We start from the raw sequence: 26,376 nt of genomic DNA on the forward strand, positions 1-26,376 counted from the left end.
CATATCCTCCCATCTTTTCAGGGTCATTCAGTACAAGAAGAGATAATACTACTACTGGATTACCATATCTTGATTACATAGCCCATTTCCTTTGTGGAGCTCAGTGCTTTTCAAGAGTGGAAATAATTCAGTAACTATTACTCTATCAGATAAACTCATGAGGAAAAACAAGGATAATTAATATATACACTATTGACAAAATTTTGCATCCACAATGAGCCCTCAAAAAGTTAGGTAGACACCAGAGGCTTTTGTTACTCTCAGAAAGGTTAAACTCTTTCTTGGCTCTCCCAAAGGGAAAAAAGAAAGGGGAAGAGGAAAAAAAAAAGGCAACACACAGTCAAGAAAAGGGTGCGATACCGCAGTGGTATGGCAAGATTTCAGTGGGGCCACAAAGAATTTGGGCTAAAGTTTGTGTTTTCACAGCTGTTCCTCCTTTGTCAGTTTGGGAACAAAGAATTTTGTAACATTTAGAAAGCAGAAAGGCACTGGTGAGAGACAGATTTCTCTAACTTGTTTTCCTGTTTGTGGTCCTGCGTCATGAAGAGATCAAGAGATGGGAAAATAGGCATGAGAGAATATAGATAGCAAAGACACAAACAATGCCAGAAACTATGTGTCCGTATCATATGGTATGATGGTCTGAGAGTACTCAGCAGGAAGCAGACTCTAGTGGGTTTGCATTCTTGTTCTTCTAAACTCTAGTAGCCTTGAGTTCATAGTTAATTCTTACGTCTTACTACTTTTTGACTTCTAGATTGCCAATTAGTGGCAAAGAGTCACAAACCCCAGCATATGCTTCATTGGTAGTAACTTGGATTGTTCAAAGTACTTGACCCTGTTGTTGTTATGTGCCGTCGAGTGGGACCCGACTCATAGCGACCCCTCCTTGGGTTTCCGAGGCAGTATCACTACGGAAGTAGGATTGCCCAACCTTCCTTCCGAGGAGTGGCTGGTGGGTTTGAACCGCCAGCCTTCTGGTTAGCAGTCAGGTGCCTTAGCCACTATGCTACCAGAGCTCCCACTTGACCCTGTAGGGAGTTTCAAAGCCCTTGAAACAAAAAATTGAGGAAAAACTTGATAATAAAGAAGCTCCTAGGCAGTATTTTTTCCTCCTTAGCAACTTCTGTATATTAATACAGTTTTGTTTTATATAGTTCAGAAGCTCAATTGAAAAAATAAACATTATTATGAAAAATCTCATCCAGCGTCTTACCCCCCAGTTTTTTTTGCATGTGATCTCAATAATTGTACCGACTTTTTACATCTTTTAGTTTCAGCTTCCTTTTAGTTTACTGTATTTAATATTGATGTGTAGTTGCTATTTGACTTTTCTTTTTCTCTACTTTTTTGTCATACCCAGTTACTTTGTTAATTCTCTGCTTTTGAGTTTGTGTGGGTAGATGGGAAGCTTCTGTCAAAAATAACACTATTCACAGAAGGGGATTTCTCTTGATAGCTGGTAACTGAGCAAAACTCTATAGTCTTTCTGAAGTCTGATTCCATCTGGACCATTGAGTCATATGGTGCCAGAATGGTCAAAAATTCAATTTGTAAGATTTTGTATTTCCTTTGTCTTTTCACAAGAGCAACCTTGTCACTTCTAGTTACCGGTGAATTTGATGAATATGAGTAGTAACAAGAAATACCTGTTTTTCATTAAAATCCACATATAGTTAGATTGAGATGTCTACTTTTCACTATTGTTTGGATTTATCTCACTGCGTTTCAGCATATAAATAATTAACTGTGGTTATGAATGAGAGGGCTTAGATTGCTTCAGCTGGACTAAACACATTGAATGGTCTGTTCTTTCTTGATTTACCAAGCAGTGAATGTCCTGTCAGCTACTATATTCACTCTAAGATGGGTCCTTTAATGCAATTCTTCATATATTGAATCTTGTAGGATTTTTTGTTGTTGTTAACTTTGCTTTTTTTAAAAAAATTTCCTATGTACTTGCTCTGGCCTTTTTCTCCTATTCTACTAAATAATCATTATCCACTATCTAGAAAACTGCTTTTTAATCTTCTGATTAAAGACTGCTTAATGATAGTGCCTATTTGTTTGGCTAGCTGCATGTTTTTTTTTTGGTTGTTGTTGTTGATGTAACAATGGAGTTTCTGCATGGATTTATAATATGAAGTTCTTTTTTATTTTTATTTTTTTTATACATTAGATAGGCATGAAGCCTCCGTCTCACAGCTGCATGTATAGTCACTGTTGAAGCAAATGCCTACCTAATTTGACAGTCTTGGTGTGTTTAAAAAATTTTGAGTTTGCAAATAAGCGTATTTAAATCTACTAATGGAGCCTTCAGGCAGTGAACAGTTATATGAGGACCCTGATCCTGGAGGCAAATCCCAAGATGCAGAGGCCAAAAAGCAGACAGAATCAGAACAAAAGTTGTCTAAAATGACCCACAATGCTTTGGAGAACATTAATGTGATTGGCCAAGGCTTGAAGCATCTCTTCCAGCACCAGCGCAGGAGGTCATCAGTGTCCCCACACGATGTGCAGCAAATTCAGGCAGATCCAGAGCCTGAAATGGAGCTGGAAAGCCAGAACACATGTGCTGAGATTGATGGTGTCTCCACCCACCCTACAGCCCTGAATCGAGTCCTGCAACAGATCCGAGTGCCACCCAAGATGAAGAGAGGGACAAGCTTACATAGTAGGCGGGGGAAACCAGAGGCTCCAAAGGGAAGTCCCCAAATCAACAGGAAATCTGGCCAGGAGATGGCAGCTATTATGCAGTCAGGCCGGCCCAGATCTTCATCCACGACTGATGCTCCTACTAGCTCAGCTGTTATGGAAATAGCTTGTGCTGCTGCTGCATGTCTACCAGGAGAGGAGGCCACTACAGAGCGGGTAAGTCTGTTTGATTTTCTTTTTCTACTAACATATGGTTCTCTGTATCTAGTGCTTTCCAAAATGTTCTTTGGGAACTGAAAAAAGATATCTTAGCAAGTACTTCAAAGGTATAGTTGCAGTTTCCCTTTTCATTAAATAAATGGAATAAATAATAGTAAAACTTTAGCTAATAGTACTTACATTCCTTTTTCCTTCTTAATGTATTGCTATGTTTTGTTTTACCCTTTTGCTAAAACATTAACTGTGTTTCATGTGCTCTTTTTGTACATGGCTCAGTTTTATGGTAGAGAAACAAGCTTTATTTTTGTTGGTTTGATTTTACGCATAGAAATGGCTTTAATGAAGGTAGTGAGCAAAATTCTAGAATCTAGATTTTGTTGGTGCTTAGCATGGAAGAATGCTAAATCATTATAATTTTCATACACACTGTATCACAACGTGAACATTCTGAATACATTTTGGAGAGCATCTGCTTCATTATACTTTGTTATTAATAACTAGCGTTCTTTTTTTTTTTTTTTTTAACCCAAATTATCTGTAAGGGAGAAATAGGTATAATAAACCTAGGGAAAACTCCTTCCATATATGACTTTGACTTCACCTCTCAGTTATGGTTGGTTGAGGCAAATAGAAGAGAACTCAGGTGCATGTGTCCAGGCAGGTAGTGACAGTAAGTGAAGCCTGGTGGATGTAAGTGTTCGGGGGTTGGGCAAACTGAAGAGTACAAGCCCTGTCTAAAGGGGCAGTGTCTTCCTAGCCTTAGTTGGTAGTTGTAATTTAGAACTGCCAGAGTTTCTGATTTTTTAAGAGACACTGAAAATCTAGATGAGAAATCTTTTCATTTTTAGCACATTGTGCAGTCTGAGTGAACATAAATTTGTGGGCCAAGTCTGCCCTGTAAGTTACCATCTAGCTACTTTTTGGTTTATCCCCTAAGACTTTTATGATAGTTAAATCATTTTCATTCTATCTGCTTCTGGCACAGCTAAGTTTATTTTATTGGATATTAATTTGTCTGAAATTTAAATGTTGAAATAGTACCTTTAAACCTCTCCCATCTAAATATGATATTAAGAACAAAGTGGTAATGAACAGTAAATCATTTTAATTAAGAATTTAAACCTGTCAGAATAATGATCTAAATTAAAAATTTTAAAGTCTAAATGGGAAAAGTAGTATATATCTATGAGTAAAATAGTTATCTTTGAAATAAAAAGGACATTTGATTATTGATTACCCAACTTATTTGATGATAAAGCCCAATAGTACAACAGTGTATCATGTCTTTAATCTGTTTACTCTTTACCAGAGAAGATTATGAAATGCATTAATAATGATTTTGGGATTATAGGTTTTTATGTTAAAAAGAAAAAATGTAAGTAAAGCATATTGGATGCACTTAAAATATTTTGGAAAATGTCTATAGAAAGGGAGACAAGTGATAATTTTTGTTTATCTTTCTAATGATTTTTTTTAACTTAATTGGCATATACCTACAATGAAATCCATAAATTTCTGCAGTCAGTTCCCCTTTCTTAAATCCTAGCATCAGATAATCACTAGTCTGCTTTCTATCACTATAGTTTTGTTTTTTCAGAATTTCATATAAACAGCATCATGCAATATGCAGTCTTTTGCTTTTGGCGTCTTTCACTTAGCATAATGCTTTTTGAAAAAAAGATTTAACCTTGTTACACGTCTTGATCATTTGTTGCTTTTTATTGCTGAGTGGTATTCCATTGTATATCCATTTGTTTATCCAGTCATCAGTTGATAGACATTTGAGTTGTTTCATTTCGGGCTATTATGAATTAAACTGCTATGAACTTTTGTATATAGATCTTTGGGTGGACACATTTTCATTTCTCTGCATTATATGATAAGTGTATATTTAATTTATAAAATGACTGTACCATTTTGTATTTTTACCAGCAGTGTACGAAAAAGTTGCAGCTGCTTCACATCCTTGCCAGTATTTGGCATTGTCAGTCTTTTTAATTTTAGCCATTTATAGTGGTCTCATTGAGGTTTTCTAATTTGTATTTTTCTAATGACTAATGACATGAGTGGAGTCGCTGGGTGGCACAAATGGTTAAAAACCTGACTAGATGGTGATTCAGACCTAACCTACCCACAGGTACCTTGGAAGAAAAGCCTGGTGATTGGCTTCCAAAAGGTCACAGCCTTGAAAACCCTATGGAGTGCAATTCTACTCTGCAACGCATAGAGTTGCCTTGAGTTGGAATTGACTGCATGGTAGCTTTTTTTTTTTTTTTTTTTAATGGTATCTAGTAGTAGTCATCATATGATCCCTCCTATCACCAGTTGCCATGGAGTCCACTCTGACTCATAGGGACTCCATGTATGTCGAAGTAGAAGTGTGCTCCATAGAGTTTTTAATCGCTGTTTTTTAGGAAGTAGATTGGCATGCCATAAGCTAGAGACCATTCCTCAAGGCTTCTCCTTATATGCAGGAAGCAGACCACATCCCTAGGGCAGCTCATCTGTTCACAGTAGATTCCACCATGGAGTTGATTATCATTCTCATTGTGGGGAATACTGTATCCAACTGCCCAGCCACTCAACCAGGCCCAGCCAAGTTGACACACAGACTTAACTACCACAGCAGGCTTTTCTTCTGGCATGCCCCTAGGCAGCCCTGAACTTCCAGCTTTTTAGTTAGCAGCCAAGCATATTAACCATTTGCACCAGCCAGAGACTCTGATGATAATGATAGCTATTATTATTATGTGTTTATTACGTGGCAGGCACTGTGTTTAAACACTTCACACAATTGTCTCATATTTTGGTAGGGTAGATTATATCTGCTTGTTTTTATAGATGACACTGCATAGGCATACAGAAGTTAAGTATGTGCATGGTTCACAACTAGAATGCTTCACAGCTGAAATAGTAAATCTAGGTCATTCATTTTCTTGATCAGATATTTTTTAGTAACCAGGTACCATCTGACTTCAGATTCTTACCTGTTAGACATTAGCCTAAGTACTTGAGAGATAAAAAGAAGGTACAGGGATTTTGTATGTTTTCCTTCCTGTACTTTAAATCTTAACAACTTCATTGGAAAATGTAATATGATAGAAATAATCAACTAATGACATTTAATTTATGGAAGTTCAGGGTTAGGTTAGTATTTTATATTTAAGATGATCTTATTTCAGATTCCTCTGCTAGATTAAAATAAAGCAAGGCCACTCTAGAAAAAATTTTTTTTTTCTATCATACCTACAATTTACATTTAAAGTTTTCCAGGGTATCTCTGAAAATTATTTGTTCCTAGACTTAGTGAACTTAAAGTCTAGTTGGAGCTATTGCATATAATGTAATGCAGATCTATATGATAAATGATATGGAGCTCTGGTAGCATAGTGGCTAAGGCACTTGACTGCTAACCAGAAGGCTGACGGTTCAAACCCACCAGCCACTCCTCGGAAGGAAGGTTGGGCAATCCTACTTCTGTAGTGATACTGCCTCAGAAACCCAAGGAGGGGTCGCTATGAGTCAGGGCTGACTCGATGGCACATAACAACAACAACAACAATGGACAAGTTGAGAAAAGAAAGATCATTTGGAATTGAAGTGAATAAAAAGTTTAATGGAGAAGGTAGGTGCTTTTAATTTGGTCTTGCAGGAGAAAAAGGATTTAGATAGATCCATAAGTACATGGTGGTAGGAGAGGTGTTATACCTGATGAGGGAATGATGAGAGCACGGAAAACAAAAATATATTGGTGAGGTAGTAAGCAGAGTGGAGTGGCCAAATAATTATGCATGTTAGTGGCCTCAGTTCCTTTTTGGAGTGAAAAATCAAAACTGAATCTACTGCTATTGAGTCAGATCTGACTCATAGCAACCCCTCCTTGGGTTTCCGAGGCAGTATCAACTATGGAGGTAGAATGCCCAACCTTCCTTCTGAGGAGTGACTGGTGGGTTTGAACTTCTAGCTTTCTGGTTAGCAGTCAAATGCCTTAGGCACTACACCAGAGCTGCTTTTGGAGTGAAGTGGGGGTATAAACTTGGCTCTCTCTTTCATATCATGTCATCCATTTAACTTATTTGATCAAACTTAAGTGTTTATTATATGCAAGACACTCTAAGAAATACTGTCATGATTATAAAGATGCATAACACTTGATCCCAACTCTCAAGATTTCTGTAATCTAGCAGGAAAGGTAAGATGTAGACGTATAAAGGAAAGTAACTTGTGAATATAAAACACTTTGACATTAATGTTCTCATTTGATCTTAATTGATAACCTTAGAGTTATCCTTACCCTGGAGGTTTCTCAGACACTTGATCTTTAAGTTTGGCCTTACTCTCCGTTCCTAAAGCACTGTCCTAGTTTAGGCCTTCATCCATCTCATTGCCCCTTCTAATTGTTTCTCCACAGCGCATGCAGCCTGAGCAATGTATCTAAAGTACGAAACAGATGATATCATTTCCCCTGCTTAAAAACCCTTCACAAGTTCCACATTGCCTGAGTGATAAAGACAGTTCTTAACAGAACATACAAAACCATCCATGATTTAGCCCATGCTGACTTCTTCAGTTTTAATTTATGCCACTTCCTGCTTTATACTTTATATTTGTACTCCTTTCCTATCCTTTTTTATTCTTCTTCCAAAGTTTTTCATATTTCAATATCTTGGTTTATATTTCCATTCATTCACCCAATAAATATATTTTGAATAGGTGATATGTGCTAGTCACTGTGGATACTATGATAAGCAAAAACAAGTGCAGTGCTTATAGTCCTTAATCTCTTGAAGTTTATAGTTGAATGGGGACACATATTAAGCAAATAATCACTCAAATAAATCTAAACTTTGAATTGTGACAGCTGCTACAAAATCTGGGGTAGACTTCTAGAAGGAAGTGACTGAGATCTAAAAGATTCTGTGGTCATCAAGTTGATTCCAGCTCATAGCAACTTTGTAGGATGGAGTAGAACTGCCCCATAAGATTTCCAAGGCTGTAATTTTTACAGAAGCATAGTGCAGCATCTTTCTTCTTTGGAGCGGCTGTTGGGTTCAAACTACTAACCTTTTGGTTAGTATCTGAGTGCTTAACCACTGTGCCACCAGGGCTCCTCCTCATCTAAAGGATTTAAAAAAAAACAAAAACCTACTGCTGTTGAGTTGATTCCAACTCATAACAACCTTATTGGACAGTGTAGATCTGCGCCATAGAGTTTCTAAGGCTGTAATCTTTGCGGAAGCAGACTGCCACATCTTTGTTCCACAGAGCAGCTCGTAGGTTCAAACTGCCGACTTTTCAGTGAACAGCTGAACACTTAACTCCTATCCCACTAGGACTCCTTATCTAAAGTATGTTGTTGTTGTTGTTATGTGCCGTCGAGTCAAACCCGACTCATAGCGACCCCTCCTTGGGTTTCCAAGGCAGTATCACTACGGAAGTAGGGTTGCCCAACCTTCCTTCCGAGGAGTGGCTGGTGGGTTTGAACCGCCAGCCGTCTGGTTAGCAGGCAAGTGTCTTAGCCACTGTGCTACCAGAGCTCCCTATCTAAAGTATAAACAGAGGTAATTTGGTGACAGGAAGGGAACTGCCAGGTGGAAAGGCCCTAGGAAGAAGTCTGCTGAGTGTAAGGCATGGAATGAGGTGGTGGGAGGGGGGTGTGGTGTTAAGTAAGGCTGGAGAAATAGAAATGAACCAGGCCATATAGAGGCTTGCAGACAATGTAAGGAGTTTTTTGCACAAAGGAGGAGGAGCATTGATGGGTTTTAAGCAAGGGGCAATATCAAATTTGTGATTAGAAAATACCACTGTACTTATAACATGGAGAATGGTTTGGAGTAGGTTCATATTGAATGCAGGTAGATGAACTAGAAGGCTGTTACAGCAGTTCAGAGGATAGATGATGATAGGTTGGATCATGGAGTGATGATAAAAATGGAGAGGATAGCTATCTGAGGACAAAAATTCCTTTTGCATATTTGAATTTCCCATGCCTAATAAGCCCTCAATTTGTTTGTCCAGTGAATTTGGAGTAACTAGTAAATAGAGCTCTGGTAGCATAGTGCCTAAGGCACTTGACTGCTAACCAGAAGGCTGGGGGTTCAAACCCACAAGCCACTCCTTGGAAGGAAGGTTGGGCGATCTACTTCCATAGTGATACTGCCTCGGAAACCCAAGGAGGAGGGGTCGCTATGAGTTGGGGCCGACTCGACGGCAAATAACAACAAAAACAGTAAATAGAGGGGTGAAGCGAGAAAGAATGTCTGATTAGTGAATTTGACAATGTGCATTTTTAGAGTAAGTTTTCATTCAGTAATCTATCAGTATTTATTAAGTACCTACTTTGTGCTAGGTGTAATGTTCCAGGTAGTTGGGAATATATCAGAGAACAAAACAAAGATTTCTGCCCTTGTGGAGCTTACTATGTGTTGATGGAGACAGACAGCATACACCAGATGTAATAAATGAATGATATGTTATGTTGAAAGGTGATAAATACTATGGGAAAAAAAAATTAGAGCAGAGTCAGAGATCAGGAATGTGTGTGGTAGAGCTGAGTTGCAGTACAAAACACGACGGTAAGGATAGACCTTTTTAAGAAGGTGACATTTGAGTAAAGACTTGAAGGAAATAGCCATGTGGCTGTCTGAGGGATGAGTATTACAAGATGCTAAGTAGCCCTTGGGTGAAAGCCTGCCTGCCATGTTAAAGAACACAAGCAGTGTGGTGAAGCAGAGTGAGCAAGGGGGCTAGTAGTATGAGATGAGGTCAGGGAGGTCACAGGTGACTAAATGTGCCAAATGGATGAGGAGCAATTCTTGGAACATGTCTTACTAATGAGAATTTGACTTACATGTTTCTTCTGTTGCTTGGTTCAAGTGTTAACACTTTTTACCTCATATGTTTATCTGAACACCTCATATGTTGCGTTCAGAATAATCATGCTAAGTTGCCTATTCTAACGTGTAGTTTTAGGTCACCCTTTCTTCTGAAGTGTATTTGTTGTCTTTCTCACATTCTATGTATGTGCATATATGAACCCACACAAATATTTATATTACCCAGATAAATTTCTAAATACAAGTATTTTCCACACAGTGTCCACTTGGACACTGTCTGACCATGTATATGTCTGTAGTCCCAAGTATTTGTTGTTTTTTTACACCCAGCAGCCATAAAGTATTTATTGGAGATAGTGGGCATGCAGAGTTGGGTAGCTGTGCTGGAAGATGAGTGGACAGGAGCCCTTCCCTTTGGAGTTTTCATGTGCTGCTGCTCTGCCTGTTCCCGATAGTGGATCCTCTGGTGCTGGATGAGCAGTGAGCTCTGGCTGAAGGCCTTACTGCAGGTGCTGCAGGCAAAGGGCTTCTAACCTGTGTGGGTTTGCAGGTACAGGAAGAAGTAGGAGTGACCATGGAAGGCCTTGCTTCACATTCTTAGTGAGGCAGGAGAGGGAAATGAAGTAATTACAACTTTTGCCCAACCTAAGTAGGGAAGTTCTTTTGAGCAGTGAAACAACTTGTTGTGAGGCCAGAGACATCCAGCTTGGGCCAGCTTGAAAAACCACGTATAGAGAGTGGAAAATTCCTCTGCCCTGCTCCACCTCCCTTCTTCCTCTGCCCAAGCTCCCCCTCCTCTCTTCCTCTCGAGCACGTTTAACTTCTGTAAGAACTGCTAGCTGCAGGTGCTGTTTTTGCAGGTAACCAATCACCCTCTCACCCTGAGTACCCAGAAGAAGGACCCCATAAAAACCCCATGTCATCTTCAGGACTCAGTCTCTGAATGTGAATCCACTGAGTCTGTGCTAGCACATAGAAATAAAGGTCCTTCCTTTTTTCACCACCCTGCTTGGCATTAGTGTTTCCCTTGATGGCTCCAGTAACATTAGGGCTTCTCACCTGTGTGGATGTGCTGGTGCTTGATGAACACAGAACTCCAGATGAAGGTCTTGCCACACTGTCTGGGGGTGTACAGCTTCTCACCCACGTGTGGCCACTGGTGCTACACCAAGTTGAAGCTCTGGCAGAAGGCTTGGCTACACTCACTCACTTATAGGGCTTTTCAGCATTGTGGATGTGTAGGTGTTGTGTGACATGTGAGCTGTGGCTGAAGAAGTCCTTGCTGCACTGGTATACTCATATGGCTTCTCCCCCTTGTGGATGCGCTGGTGCTTCAGCAGCAGTGAGTTGCGCTTGAAGCTCTTGTCACAGGTCTCACAGTGGTGTAGCTTCCTGCCCCATGTGCTGCCCTCCCAGTCCCTAAAGCTTACACCTAGGCCAAAGCCACTGTCCAACTCTGTGTGCTTGGGGCTGCTGCTGGTCCCCATGGTTTTCTGTGGCAGGAGTGTCATGTGCCAGGTGTCCCTGTTCTATATGCAAAGTCCAGCCCCTGTTGGCTGGCCCATTGTTGTTGTTTGCCGTCGAGTCAAACCCGACTCATAGCGACCCCTCCTTGGGTTTCCGAGGCAGTATCACTACGGAAGTAGGATTGCCCAACCTTCCTTCCGAGGAGTGGCTGGTGGGTTTTGAACCGCCAGCCGTCTGGTTAGCAGGCAAGTGTCTTAGCCACTATGCTACCAGAGCTCCCTGGCTGGCCCATAGGCTGCTCCAAACTGGCCTCTGGCCCAAAGCTGTGCCTGCACTTGGATCTCCAGGGAAGGGTCCTTAGAAGGCTCTTCAGCATCCCTCTGTCCTGGCCTACCCCTGCCTCAGGAACATCTGGCTGGGTAGACAGTAGCACCTTCTTGGGCTCTAACTCAGAATTGGGCCAGGTGGTGTTTCTTCCGATCTCAACTTCTTGAAAGTCTGGAGGGTCTAGGCCACAGCTCCTCCTCTGGCTGTGGCTGTGCAAGTACCTCAGGGCTGGAGAGGGGTATCATTTATGATCATGAAGGTAAAGCAGTGTCTAGTGATGGTGATGGGTTCTAGGAAATGTGCCTTGTGTGAGAGACAGGTGGTGGGGCAGGAGGGGACTCTTAATTACCACCTAGGACCACCATCTTCCCCGAAGCCTCCTGAAGGTGTGTACACCTGAGACCCCTGTCCTCACTGTCTGAGCGGAGGTGGGGATTTCAGGGTGAGACACTCCTTCAGCTCATGCAGACCTTTGGCTCTGAGCTCAGGTTCCAGCCCCCACCACTGCAACAGCTGAAGCGGGGAGGGGCACCAGCACTATTGGTTAAAGAGTAAGCACTGTGAGACTTGTGGCAGCATCCAAATCACACAATGGCCTGTTTCACAGAACATGTCTTGGAAGTTAAATGATGCATACCTATATATAAATCTGTGTTGTCTTCATTAAATGAGACTTTTTTTTTTTTTTTTTTGAACAGCGTTTTACTTTACTGATAACTATGTAAGTATCTCTTGTTGTTCTTGGTTGCTGTAGTGTTGTTGGTTCCTGACTCATGCAAGAATGAAACGTTATCAGTCCTGCACCATGTTCATGATCCTTGATATGTTTGAGACCATTATTTCAGCTGTTGTGTCAATCTAAAGTGTTTCTTAATTCTCCTTAAAATCCCCTAAATTGGAGATCATCACCTTGAGAAATATGAGTGATACATATAAATCATGTTATAGCTGATTCTCAAAGACCTTACAGGCTTGTTAAGAAGACAAGATTTACATAAGTGACAAGTAAAGAAGCAGTGTGTTATGGTATGACCAAGACTAGAAGTTAAGAGCCTCTGGTTTTTAGAGTCTAGTCCTGTTTTTGTTATTAAATATCAGTTTGACCTGAAATAAACACTGTAGGACTCATTTCCTTCATTTTCAAGATGAGGTCATTGTAACAAATAATATTAAACGTTATTTCTAATTTGAAAATGCTGTAAATTAAACTTACTATGTTTCCCAGTGCACACAGAAAATTAGAATACTTGCACTGCACATCAGGGTAAACTGATGAGTTAGTTGTTTATAGCTGACTCTGCTGATCGAGATCTATGGGAAAGGTACTTTTGAATTTCAGTAATAGAAGTGGTTGCAGATTCCCAAACAGATTCCTAAAAAGGTCACCTGGAGAGCAAAGATGATCATTATCTACAGCACACTTTATAGTCCATTCTCAGCAGTTTAAAAGCTTTGATACAGAACAATATATAATCAGATGATACAGAAAGTAAGAACAGTAGAAATTCAGAGAAGGGAGAGCTAAGTACAAGCTAAAGTTATTGATAGGGGCATTATAGAGGAGTCCCTGGGTTGTGCAAACGATTTACACTCTTGGTGGCTAACAGAAAGATTGGAGGTTTGAGTTAACTCAGAGGCAACTTGGAAGAAAGGCCTGGTGGCCTACTTCAGAAAAACCAGCCATTGAAAACCCTGTGGAGCACACTTTACTCTGACACACATGGGGTCGCCCTTAGTTGGAGTCAACTTGATGGCAGTGGGTTTGTTTCTGTAGAGAAAGACGCTCCTTGGAGAATGTCTTAGGAGAATGACGTCTAACCAGTATAGATCTTTTCCATCATAAGACAACACAATACACACAAATCTCAGTTTTCAAAATAGTTGAGTTGTGCTTTAAAAAAGAAGGAAAAACCCAACAAAACAAAAACACTAATTATGAACCTTTGAAGAGCTAGGACGATGCATTTGTAAGTTGTCTTTAACCTAACCAGTATAAGGACTAGTAATGAGGGATAAGATTGAAAGAATATATAATTATATATAGCTGATTTTAAAAACTTTTATTTAGGGGGGAAGTCTTTGATTTAGCAATATGCCTGTGAAATAATAATTTTGATGATGTGATTAGAAATAAAGAGCCCTCATTGTAGATTTTTTGAAAGAGAGGGTTGCATGTTGAAAATAATGTTGGACTTTTTTTTTGAATACTCATGCTCAAGATGGAATAAAATAGGAAAAAATCAGCTAAACGTTTTTTAAAAACCCTTTTAAAAGGATTTGTCAGAGAGGTCAGCTAAGTAATAACTGTTATTTCTGTAGTATAGGCATAAACTTACTAAAAAAAACACACTCAATTGTTTATTTCTATAGGAGTAGTATTTTTTAATTTCAGTGATAGAAATGATTGCAGATTCCCAGGCTAGCGTAAAAGGTCCATTCTTTCCAAGTCTAGATGAAATATTGTATATGCTGTTCTACTATTACGGTGCTAACTGCATAGTGAAATGATACAAATCAGTGCTGTTGAAATACCCTTATAATACAGTAAGTAACAGTGAGTAAGTCGACGTTTTGCCATAAATTCTGATAAGAAGGAGTAACCTTAAATTAGGAATGATAAGGCATAGTTTCTGAAGGAAAGTCTGAGATTAGTGATCCTGGTTCTCTATTAAGGCTAATTTCACTACAGAGCTCACTATATCATATCCCTGCTTACAGGTGAATTCAGGAAAAGCCTGATATAATTTTATTACGCTGCAATTAAGGAAGATTTTTGTACAGTATGAAGAAAGAAAGGGACTTTTTAAAAATGTCTGGCTATATTTGGAAAGTAGAGAAAAGAGGACCAGGTTTGAGCAAGATGCATGTGTTCAACTGAAGGAAGATTTCTAAGATTGAATTAGTTGAGCCATGAGCAAAACCAGAAAGCTTGGTCTACTGTTCTTAGGTAGGAGGAATGAGGTTGTGGGAAGGATAATTTCTGTTGCTGGCCACCAGGTGGTACTCCTGGGCCAGGATCCATAGGTGGAAGTGAGAGGTGACGTGTATCTAACCAGACATTGATACATAGAGGATTATAATTTGAGAAGTAACTACAGGAGGTCTTTAGGATATGAGATAGATTAAGCAGTGACTATGATATAGTAGCTATAGATTCTCTTTGTAAATATTGAGCTAAGTTGATAATTGCGAAAATGTAATAGACAATGGAAGACTTGACAGGATTTAATAATGTTAGAAACAAAAATATTAAAGATTTAAAAAAAAAAAATTTGAAACTCCAAAAAGTGTTGCTTGCGACAGCTGGTAAGATAATAATGTCCATTTTCTGACCAAATGGTTGAAAAATTATATTTTAGAAACAGTAAAGATCTCTACTTTTTATGTATTTAGTGTTAGATGGGTGGCAGACACTTAATGGGAAGTTAAAGTCTTATAGGCTGTTTCCAATATGGGACTGGAGAATGTTGATTAAAAAACAACTAAATCCAGTGCCATCGAGTTGATACCAACTCATAGTGACCCTATAGGATAGTAGGATTGCCCCATAGAGTTTCCAAGGCTGTAAAGCTCTATGGAAGCAGACTGTTTGCTCTTTCTACCGTAGAGTAGAGTAGTTTGAACCACCAACCTTATGGTTAACAGCAGAACGCCTTAGCCACTGTACCACAAGAGCTCCTTTGAGAATATTGACACGTGGTAAAAAAAAATGTAACCAATGGCACTGAACAATATGTATAGAAATTGTTAAATGGGAACTTAATGTGCCATACAAGGAGCTCTGGTAGCATAGTTCCTAAGGCACTTGACTGCTAATCAGAAGGCTGGAGGTTCAAACCCACCAGCCACTCCTTGGAAGGAGGATGGGGCAATCTACTTCCGTAGTGATACTGCCTTGGAAACCCAAGGAGGGGATCGCTATGAGTCGTGTCTGACTCGACGGCACATAACAACAATAACAACAATGTGCCATACAAACTTCTACCAAAAACACAATAAAATATTATAATAAAAAAATATGGAACTGGAAAAGTAGGAATAAATATTTTGATTTTTAAGTTGCTCTCCATTAAAGGCAAAACCTTACTGCCACTCCTAGTTTCCTTTAAGGGAGCTTTGGTAGCATAGTGCCTAAGATATTTGACTGCTCACCAGAAGGCTGGCAGTTCTAACCCACCAGGCACTCCTCTGATGGAAGCTTGGGCAATCTACTTCCGTAGTGATACTGCCTTGGAAACCCAAGGCAGGGTCGCTATGAGTTGGAACCGACTCCATGGCAGTGAGTTAGTGAGTAGTTTCCTTTAACACATAATACATTAGTTCATATAGTGCCCTAAAAGGTATTTTGAGTCTCCTTAATGATTTTAATATATAGACGTTTAATATTGCTGATCTAAGAGTGGAATTGAAGGTATGGATAAAGGTGTTTTTGAGCCTTGGTAAATTTGCTATTCATCATACCAAACCAAACCCACTGCTATTGAGTTGGATCCGACTCGTAGAGACCCCTCCTTGGGTTTCCAAGGCAGTATCATTACAGAAGTAGATTGCCCAACCTTCCTTCCAAGGAAGGTGTTTGAACCACCAGCCTTCTGGTTAGCAGTCACATGCCTTAGGCATTACACCACCAGGGCTCCCAAGGGGTGTTTAATTTTTTTTTTTTTTTAAATAAATTTCAGCTACATTCTTTTGTACAGAAGCAAGAGCTGTCATGTTGAAGCCTCAATACAAAGTAGAGTTCACTCTTTTAAGTTAAATTTAACCTCCTTTTCTACATTGCAAAGTAGTCATAGGCTTTAGGGTAATTAGACTCCTAAAAGAATATAACGTGTGGCTTCACTTCTGCTTTCCTCTTTTATTTACAGGGAATTTGGGTACTTTGTCAGTAGCTTTGACTCTCAGGAGTGGAGGAGGAGAATTTCTGCATCTAAAGTTCACTACTCTGTGATTTATTTAGAACAAAGATAAAAGATCTTGCCTTGTGATTGTTAACTTCCACAGGCATAGGTAGGTAGATAGGTAGATAGCAAGATCATGTATTAACATAAGGTCATTACTATAACAGATTGGTTTTTCCTCAGGAATCACATATTTTATCTCAGGAAAGGCAATTTTGGCAAGTTAGTATAATGCTGTTGTTGTTGTTTTTGTTGTTATGTGCTGTCGAGTCAGCCCCGACTCATAGCGACCCCTCCTTGGGTTTCCGAGGCAGTATCACTACGGAAGTAGGATTGCCCAACCTTCCTTCCGAGGAGTGGCTGATGGGTTTGAACCGCCAGCCTTCTGGTTAGCAGTCAAGTGCTTTAGCCACTATGCTACCAGAGCTCCAGTATAATGCTAGGCTTAGTAAATATTCATTAAAAATTGATTTATTTTAATGTTACATCATCATGACTTGGGATGCTATTGGTCAATGGGAGCAGGCTGGATTTCACTTTTTTTAAAAAATTGTGATTTGGGTGAAAGTTTACAGAGCTAATTCACTTTCCATATAACAATTCACATACACTTTGTCTCATGATATTGACTACAATTTACCACAGTGTAACAGTTCCCCTCCCACTTCCTCCTGAATTTCACTTTTGAACTTTTATATTTTAGGGTTGCAATAAATATGTATCTTTATTAATTAGGAGCTCTGGTGGCATAGTACCTAAGGCATTTGACTGCTAACAAGAAGGCTGGTAGTTCAAACTCACCAGCCACTTCTTGGAAGGAAGATTAGGCAATCTACTTCTATAGTGATACTGCCTCAGAAACCCAAGGAGGAATCACTATGAATTGATCTGAATCCACAGCAGTGGTTGCATTTTATTTATTAATTTGTATCACTAATTTTATATATAAATAGACAAATGAAAAGATGGTTTTTCCTAAATGGAATCATTTTAAATATTTAAAATAATTCTCATTATAAAAATTAACTTTATGGCAAGTGTCATAGATTGAGTTGTGTCCCACAAAAAGGTGTGTCATCTTGGCTAGGCCATGAATCTTACTGGTTTGGGAGTTATGTTGTTATTGGTAGGTGCTATTGAGTCGGCTCTGACCTATAGTGACCTCATGTACAATCTGGTTAGCAGTCAGATGCCTTAGGCGTTACGCCACTGGTATGTAGAAGTATTGTCTGCCAACCATATATGTGGTCATGGATATATTCCCTTTTGCCTAGATATACCTGATCATTCAGCATGTCTGTCCATCTTTCTGCCTGTAGATTTGTGTTTGTTATCACTGATAACGCAGCATTGTATATGTAAAAGGGTTTATCTTTGTTGTCTGTTCCTCTTGTGCACCTCTCTGTGTCTTCCTTTTCCTTAGTGTTACTGTGTTGGTCACTCACTTTTGGTAAATTGCCTTTCCTTTCATCCAAATCAGTACTTGTCTCTACTTAACCTACCAGTGTTCCCTCCCATCTCTGGTAACCAACAAAGAAAGTTTCCTTCCCTATATAAACCTTTCTTTGACCTTTTATAACAGTGAACTAATATGATGTTTGTCCTTCTGTGATTGACTTACTCATTCATCATAATGTCCGCCGCTGGTGGCGTAGTGCCTAAGGCATTTGACTGCTAACCAGAAGGCTGGTGGTTCATACCCATGAGCCACTCCTTGGAAGGAAGACTGGGCGATCTACTTCCGTGGAGATGATGTTGTTGTTCTGTGCCGTCAAGTCGGACCTGACTCATAGCGACCTCTCCTTGGGTGTGCATGTATCTGTTCTTGTTCTGGCTGTCACTTCTTTAGGACATATACCTAGTAATGGGATTACTGGGTCAAATGGTATTTCTAATTCCAACTTTTTAAGGAATTGCTATATTGATTTCCACAGTGGTTGTATCATTTTACAGTCCCACCAGCAGTGTGTGTGAGTAATAATCTCTCCACATCCTCGCTAGCATTTATTTTCTGTCCTGTTGAATTTTGTTATTAATGCTTGGGTGATACAGTATCTCATTTTGATTTACATTTCTCTAATAACTAAGATCATGAATATTTCTTCATATGTTTGTTGGCTGCCTGGATATCTTCTTTGGTGGAGTGTCTACTCATGTCTTCTGCCCATTTTTTAATTGGATTGTTTGTCTTTTTGATGTTGAGGTGTTGGAGTTTTCTGTAAATTTTAGAGATAAGTCCCTTGTCAGATACGTCATTGTGGTATATTTTTTCCCATTCTGTAGATTCCCTTTTTACTCTTTTGGAGAAGTCTTTTCATGCACATAAAAATTTAATTTTAGAAGGTTTGAATCATCTTACTGATTTTTGTATGTTGATCTTGTATCTTGCCAATATGCTATATCTTTCAGTTCCAGTAATTTTCTTGCTGAGTTTCTTGGTTTTTTTATGTATAGGGTCATGTTGTTGTTGTTATTGTTATTTGCTATCGAGTCAGACCCAACTCATAGTGACCCCTCCTTGGGTTTCTGAGGCAGTATCACTACGGAAGTAGATTGCCCAACCTTCTTTCCGAGGAGTGCCTGGTGGGTTTGAACCGCCAGCCTTCTGGTTAGCAGTCAAGTGCCTTAGGCACTACACTACCAGAACTCCTGTATAGGGTCATATCATCTGCAAATAGGGATACTTTACTTCATCTTTACTAATTTGGATGCCTTTGATTTCCCTTTCTTGTCTATTTGTCTGGCTAGGGCTTCCAAAACAATGTTGAATAGAAGTGGAGATAGAAGGCATCCTTGTCTGGTTCCTGTTCACAAGGGGAATGGTTTTAGTCTCTCTCCATTGAGAATAATATTGGCTGTTGGTTTTGTATATATGCCCTTTATCATGTTGAGGAATTTCTTTTCTATTCCTGTTCTGCTGAGTTTTTATCAGGGATGGGTGTTGGATTTTATCAAAGGCCTTTTCTGCATTGATTAATATGCTCATGTGGTTCTTTTCCTTTATTTTATTTATGTGATCGATTATGCTGATTGTTTTTCTAATGTTGAACCATCCTTGCATACCGGTATGTTGTTGGAGTCTATTGGCTAGGATTTTGTTGAAAATTTTTGTGTCTTTGTTCATGAGGGATATTGGTTTGTAGTTTTCCTTTTTAATAATGTGTTTGCCTGGTTTTGCTATCAAGGTTATGTATGCTTGCTTCATAGTATGAAATTAGAAGGATTCCATACTTTTCTGTGTTTTGGAATGGTTTGAGTAGGATTGGTGTCAGTTCTTTTCTGAACATTGGATGGAATTCTCCAGTGAAACCATCTGGGCCAGAACTTTCATTTGCTCGTAATTTTTTTCTGACTTGTTCAATTTCTTCTTTTGTCATGGGTCTGTTCAAATTTTCTGCCTCAGCCTGTGTTAGTTTAGGTGAGTAGTATGTTTCTAGAAATCTATTTCTTCTAGGTTTTCAGATTTGTTTGTACAGTTCTTTGTAGTGTCCTGATATTTTTATTTCTGTTGGTTCTGTTGTGACATTGCCCATTTCACTTTTTATTCATATTATTTGCCTCTTCTCCTTTTTTTCCTTTGTTGGGTTTGCCAATCTTATTAGTCTTTTCAAAGAACCAACTTCTTGTTGATTTTTTTCTATTGTCTTTCTATTTTCTGTTTTATTTCTGCTTGAATCTTATTTCTTTTCTTCTGGTGACTGTAGACTTTTTTTTTTTTTTTTGGTGGCTTCTTTTCTAATTGTTGGAGAGGTTGGGTTAAGGTGTTGATTTTGGCTTTTCTTTTTTGATTTGTACATTTATTGCTGTAAATTGCCTTCTGATTATTGCTTTTGCTGTGTCTCAATGATTTTGGTATGTTGTGTTTTCATTCTCATTTGATTCAAGAAATTTTTGAATTTCATTTTTTATTTCTTTTATTACCCAGTAGTTTTTAAGGAGGGTGTTATTTAGTTTTCATATGTTTGCTCTTTTTTTGTTGTTCTTCCTGTTGTTGATTTCTAATTTTATAGCATTGTAATCTGAGAATATGCTTTGCAGTATTTTAGTGTCTTCAGATTTACTGAGGCCTGCTTTATGGCCTAACATATAGTCTATCCTGGAGAATGTTCCATGTGTGCTGGAAGAATGTGTATTGTGCTGTTGTTGGGTGAAGTGCTTTGTAGATATCTATAAGGTCAAATTGATTGATAGCATTGTTTAGTTCTTCTGTGTCTTTTTTGAGCTTCTTTCCATTTCTGTCTTTTATTGAAAGTGGTATATAAAGGTCTCCAACTATGACTATGGAGTCATCTCTTTGTCTTTTCAATTCTGTTAAAGTCTGATTTATGTATTTTGGGGCTCTTTCATTGGGTGCATAGATATTTATTATTGTTATATACTCTTGTTCAGTTGACCCTTTAATCATTATATAATGTCCTTCCTGTCTCTTATGGTGGTTTTTGTCTTAAAGTCAGTTTTAACAGATATTAATGTTACCACTTCTGCTCTTTTTTGATTGCCATTTGCTTGATAAGTCTTTTTCCAATCTTTGATTTTTAGACTGTTCTTGTTTTATCTCTCAGATGTGTCTGTTGTAGAAAGCATATTGATGGGTTATGTTTTATTATCCAGTCTGCAACTCTGTCTCTTGAGTGGTGCATTTAATCCATTTACATCCTATATAATTATTGACAAGTATGTATTTGTTGCTGTCATTTTTGGTATGTGTTTTTTCATGGTGTTGCTGATTTTTTTGTTCAATATAATTTTCTGTGCTGCACTCATTTTGTTTATGAATTGTGTTATCATTTCCTTTGTTGCTTTTGCTTTAGTAGTTGCTAAATATTTGTGGTTGTTCTCTTTTTTATTTTGATGTGAAGGTTTATTATTTTTCTTTGTGGTTACCCTGTGGTTTATAATTTTCTTCCCAACTTTATAGTAGTCTGTTCTATCTCACAATTGTCTTGACTTCCTCACCATTTGGAAGTTCTGTAACCACTATTTTTTCCATCTTTTTGGTTTGTAGTTGTCCTCATTTATCAATTGATGTCTCTGGTTCCCTGTTTACAGTCTTGTAAGCTTAGCTTAGTTTTCGGAGTCGACTTGATGGCAGTGAGTTTGGTTTTATGGAAGCTTAATTTACTTTGGATACTTCCGTAACTGGGTTCATGGGTTGTGTCATCATGTGTGTTAATCATCAGTGTTTGTTTGCTATTGTTGGTACTCTATCTGAAGGACTCCCCTTAGCATCTCTGGTAAGGTTGGTCTGTTGTTAACAAATTCCTTTAATTCCTGCTTATCAGAAATGTCCTGATTTCACCATGATATTTGAGGGGTAATTTTGCTGGGTATATAATTCTTGGTTGGAAGTTTTTTTCTCTCAGGGTTTTTTATATATCATCCTATTGTCTTCTTATCTGTGTAGTTTCTGCCAAGTAATCTGAGCTTAGGCTTGTTGGCTGCCCTTTGTAGGTAACTTTTTGTTTTTCCTGTGCTGCTTTCAGGATTCTTTCTTTGTCTTTGGTTTTGGTGAGTTTGATTATGATTATGTCTTGGTGGTTTTCTTTTGGGGCCTGTGCCGTTTGGGGGTTTGTTAAACTTCTTGAATGGATATCTTCTCATCTTTCATCATATTAGGGAAATTCTTTTCCAATAAATCTTTGACAGTTTTCTCTTTGGTTTTATTAGTCTGTTCCTCTTCTGGAATTCTGATTACACATAGGTTATTCTTTTTGATGGTATCCCACATGAATCTGAAGCTTTCTTCATTTTGTTTTAATCTTTTTTTCTCATTGATAATCTTAACAAAGTAGTATTGAGGTATTTTTCTTCTTTCTCACTAATTCTGTCTTGCATTGATTTGATTCTGTTCCTTTGCCTGTTCATTGTGTTACTTATTTTGGAAACTTTAGTATTTTCTGGATTTCTATTTGTAGGTTTTGTATTATTTCTAATTTTTTGTTTATATTGTCATTTTGTGCTTGTATTATTTTCTTATATTGTTCTAGAGTTTTGTCTGTGTTTTCCTTAATTTTGTTGGTGTCTTCCTTGATCTGTCTCCCAATCTGTTGAAGGTACCTAAATATAATTTTTTTGAATTCCTTACCAGGGAGTTTCAGTGCTGTTTCTTCCTCAGCGATGTATTCTGGTTTTATATCGTGGTCCCTTGTTTCTCCTGCTTTTTTGTGTGGACTGTGATGGTCTCTTGTCTCCAAGGCATTGTGACGTCCTTGTATTCATATTTTGTGAGGCCATGTCTCTATATAACCACCCTGTATGTAACCATTTTAAGTATGTAGCCATTTTGCAATATGCCTTAGCATTCACTTCACACTTTAGTGCTTTAGTTACTGGAAAAACCACAAAGAGTCCTAACTACCCCCACCTCATTGATACCCCCAAGCATTCTTCTCCTTAGCAACAACCAATCAGTAAATGGTAGAGAAATACCTTACCTAAAATAGTTAGAAACGACAGTTGGTGGCTTCGGCCCGCAAGACAGAGCCAATCAAGTAGGAACAACTAGCAACTTGGAAAATGTCAACCAATCCTATAATTTTCTGATTGAAACTTCCTCCTTCCTGCTGTACCCCCTATAAAAACCCCATTACCCCTGAGTTCGGGGCTCTCAATCCTGAACCGCTGCGTCGATGACGGTTGGGGGTCCGAGCTCGAGCTTGAATAAACAACCCCTATGCTTTTGCAGTGGAATCGGCTCCTTGGTGGTTTTTGGGGATGCAAGATCTGGGCACAACAATTTAATTTGTGATTGTATATTGTTGTGATTCGCATAAGAATTTATTTTGTTTGTTTTGTTTTGATACATCTAATTACGCAGGGTATTGTGCAGACACCATGGTGGTGTTGTGCCAAAGGCATTTGACTGCTAACCAGAAGGGTGGAGGTTCAGACCCACCAGCCGCTCGTCAGGAGGAAGATTGGGCAATCAGCTTCTGTAGAGATACTGCCTTGGAAACCCAAGGGGAGGGGTCACTATGAGTCTAATTGACTTGATGGCAGCGATTTTGGTTTTTGTTTTTATTTGCTGGTTGACAGTACTTAGATACTCACCACCTGTCTTCTGGTGGGTGTGATAGAGAATGAGAGTGTGTGCAGAAATTTCTGTTAGCTATTTGTGAAGAGCAGTTAAGGGTGAGTTGAGTTGGTATTGGCTGTTGTCTGTTATTGGTCAAGTGGTACAGAAGCTAGTGGTGGCCCTCATTCCACAGGTGGGTCTGTCTGCAGGAGGTGTGGGTATGTTTGGGTCCTGTGGGTACAGTTGCTGCCTCCCACTCAGTTAGATGAAAAAAGGAAAAAAAAAAAAAGCTACCCAGTCAATCAATCAATCAGTCAAAACAGGACAAAAAAGACAAACTGCATAAACAAATAGAAAAAAAAAAAAAGGCAATTAAGAGAAGAAATATGTAAAGTAATACTTTAAAAATACAAAAGAAACATAAGTAGAAAAGAGAGAAAAATAACCCACAGTATCTGGAAGGGGAGAAGAAGTGAGAAGAGCAACAGTAAAAGAATAATAAAGAAAAAATGAGAAAATTGTAAAAAGAAAAACAAGGGATGGGAAGAACAAGAAGAAAGAAAAAAGATGGAAACCAGGAAGGAGGAGGGGGGACCAAAAACCTAAGGCATTAGACTACTAATCAGAAGGCTGGCAGTTCAAACCCATCAGCCACTCCTTGGGAAGAAGGTTGGGCAATCTACTTCCATAATGATACCACCTTGGAAACCCAAGGAGGGGTCGCTGTGAGTTGGATCTGACTCGATGGCAGGGTGTTTGGTTTTTTGATTTACAATGCAAAAAAGAAAGGAAAAAAAGTAAATAAAAAGGAAGAGAAAATAAATTTTAAAACAAAAACAGAACTGGGGGGTGGGGCAGGGCATCCATCCTCTGTCAGGTACACAGACTGGGATGGAATTCTGCTGGACTAGAAGGTGGATGGAGGTGGGGGAGGGCCACACCTCCATTCACCAAGAGGGTGTGGGGGAATATTACACCTTTCTAGTCATCAGGCACCAGTGTGATTGCCCATGCTCCTTGGCAAGCAGAGCTCTATTCTTAGGTTGCTAATATCAGAAGCTGCCACTTGTCAAAAATGGCCGTATTGCTTAGGAATATTCAAAATGGCTACGCTCCCAGGACATATGAAAGCCCTCAGCTCAGTTTGTCTCTTTATTTGCTGTTTTCCTGTCTAGTCATCAGCCACCGGTGCAGTTGTCCATGTAGCCCTTGATGAGGATGGCTAATTCTTAGGTAACTGCCCAGATCCTAACACCCCTTGTAAATATTCAAACTGGCAGTGCTGTCAGGATAGCCAGCAGTCTACAGGTTTGTTTGTCTCCTTATCCACTATTTTCATTCAGGTTCTTCACCTAGTTGGTAATTAATCCACCTCTTTATCTTTCCTTCCAAAGCTCAGGGCTTCTGGATTATCTTCTGTATCTGTGTCAGTTGGTTTCTCTTTTCTTTGTTGAAGAGGGTCTTTGTAGTTTATCTGCCTATTCTGCCATCTTGCTGGAAGACCTTCCACATCTGTTTTCTTGACTGCTGCTTTCTTGGGTGTTGAGTGTGGATCTAAGTGAAATTGAATCCCTGATACCATCAGTCTTTTCTCCACTTATTGTAATGTTGCTTATTGGTCCAGTTGTAAGGACTTTTGTTTTACGTTGAGGTGAAATCCATACTGCAGATTGTAGTTTTTGATCTTCATCATTAAATACTTCAAGTCTTCTTCACTTTTAGCAAGGAAAGTTGTTTTATCTGCATAGTGCATGTTGTTAACGAGTCTTTCTCTAATCCTGATGCTGTCTTCTTCTTCTTCACATAGTCCAGCTTCTTGGATTATTTACTTAGCATACAGATTGAATAAGTATGGAGAAAGGATAGAACCCTGAAACACACCCCCTTCCTGATTTTAAAACTTGCAGTATCCCCTTGTTCTGTTTGAATGACTGCTTTTTGGTCTATGTATAGGTTCCTCATGAGCAAAATTAAGTGTTCTGGAATTCCTATTTGTGATGAGTTAGAAATCCTGAACTGTATGTGTTAATGAGGCAGGATTGGATTATGTTAATAAGGATTAGGTTATGTTTGTTATGTTAATGAGGCAGGATTAGCATGGGACACAACACCCTTACTTAGGTCACAGCTCAGATTCAGTATAAGGGGAGTTTCCCTGGGGAAACTCACCTTTTATCTTATAAATCTTGTAAAAAGGAGAGAGAAGCTAGGAGAGAAGGAAAGCAAGACTTCAGTACTACCATGAAAGAGGAACTGGAAGCAGTATGTGTCCTTGTGACCCAGGGTTTCTGCACTGAGAACCTTCTAGACCCAGGGGAAGATTGATGCCAATGCACATGGAAATCTCCAAAGAATATTGGGCTTCCAGAACTGACACAGAGAGAGTCTTTCCTTAGAATCAGAGCTCTGTATTCAGACTTCTAGCCTAAAGTGTGAGAAAATAAATTTGGTAAATCCATGCACTTGTGATATTTCTGTTATAGCAGCCCTAGATTACTAAGACAGCAAGTAGTTTTTGTAAAAAGAATTAGCAAGGATTTATTGATTTATATACTATTAAAATATCAGTATCTCTAGCCAAAAATCAAGTCAAATGTTTATTAAGAGGTGACAAATACATTTTATATTATCATAGTAACATATTACTAGGGTAAAGAAACCTGACTCAGATTTCAAAATTTGAGTAAAGAGGAAGCTAAGAATTCATAAGAATTACAAAATGAGTGCCTTGCAACACAAATGATTTTCAGCCAACTGATCACCCTAATCCCCTTACAAGTGATTGGCTTGTTCACATCAGATCACATCATGGGGCATGATTATAACTGCCAAATTACATCATTGCACAACTGCTAAACCACTGAGAATCATGGCCCAGCCAAGTTGATATGTATTTTTGGGGACACAGGTCAATCCATGACAGGTGTGTTAGGCTGGGTTCTCTAGTAAAACAAAAACT

The 26,376-nt window shown here is 38.9% G+C and overlaps 1 protein-coding gene across 1 annotated transcript in view; it reads left to right on the forward strand.

Moving 5' to 3' along the window:
* Positions 1-2,307: 2,307 nt before the first annotated feature.
* Positions 2,308-26,376, forward strand: part of TMCC1 (transmembrane and coiled-coil domain family 1) — a 261,591-nt gene continuing 237,522 nt past the window's right edge. Inside the window, exon 1 of the mRNA XM_007956742.2 lies at positions 2,308-2,871. Within this exon, the coding sequence (XP_007954933.1) occupies positions 2,308-2,871 (564 nt within the window). The remainder of the gene's footprint in view (positions 2,872-26,376) is intronic.

This window comes from Orycteropus afer, unplaced genomic scaffold (assembly GCF_000298275.1).
Source record: "Orycteropus afer afer isolate SDZICR_OR568_19922 unplaced genomic scaffold, OryAfe1.0 scaffold00661, whole genome shotgun sequence".
Taxonomy (NCBI): domain Eukaryota; kingdom Metazoa; phylum Chordata; class Mammalia; order Tubulidentata; family Orycteropodidae; genus Orycteropus; species Orycteropus afer.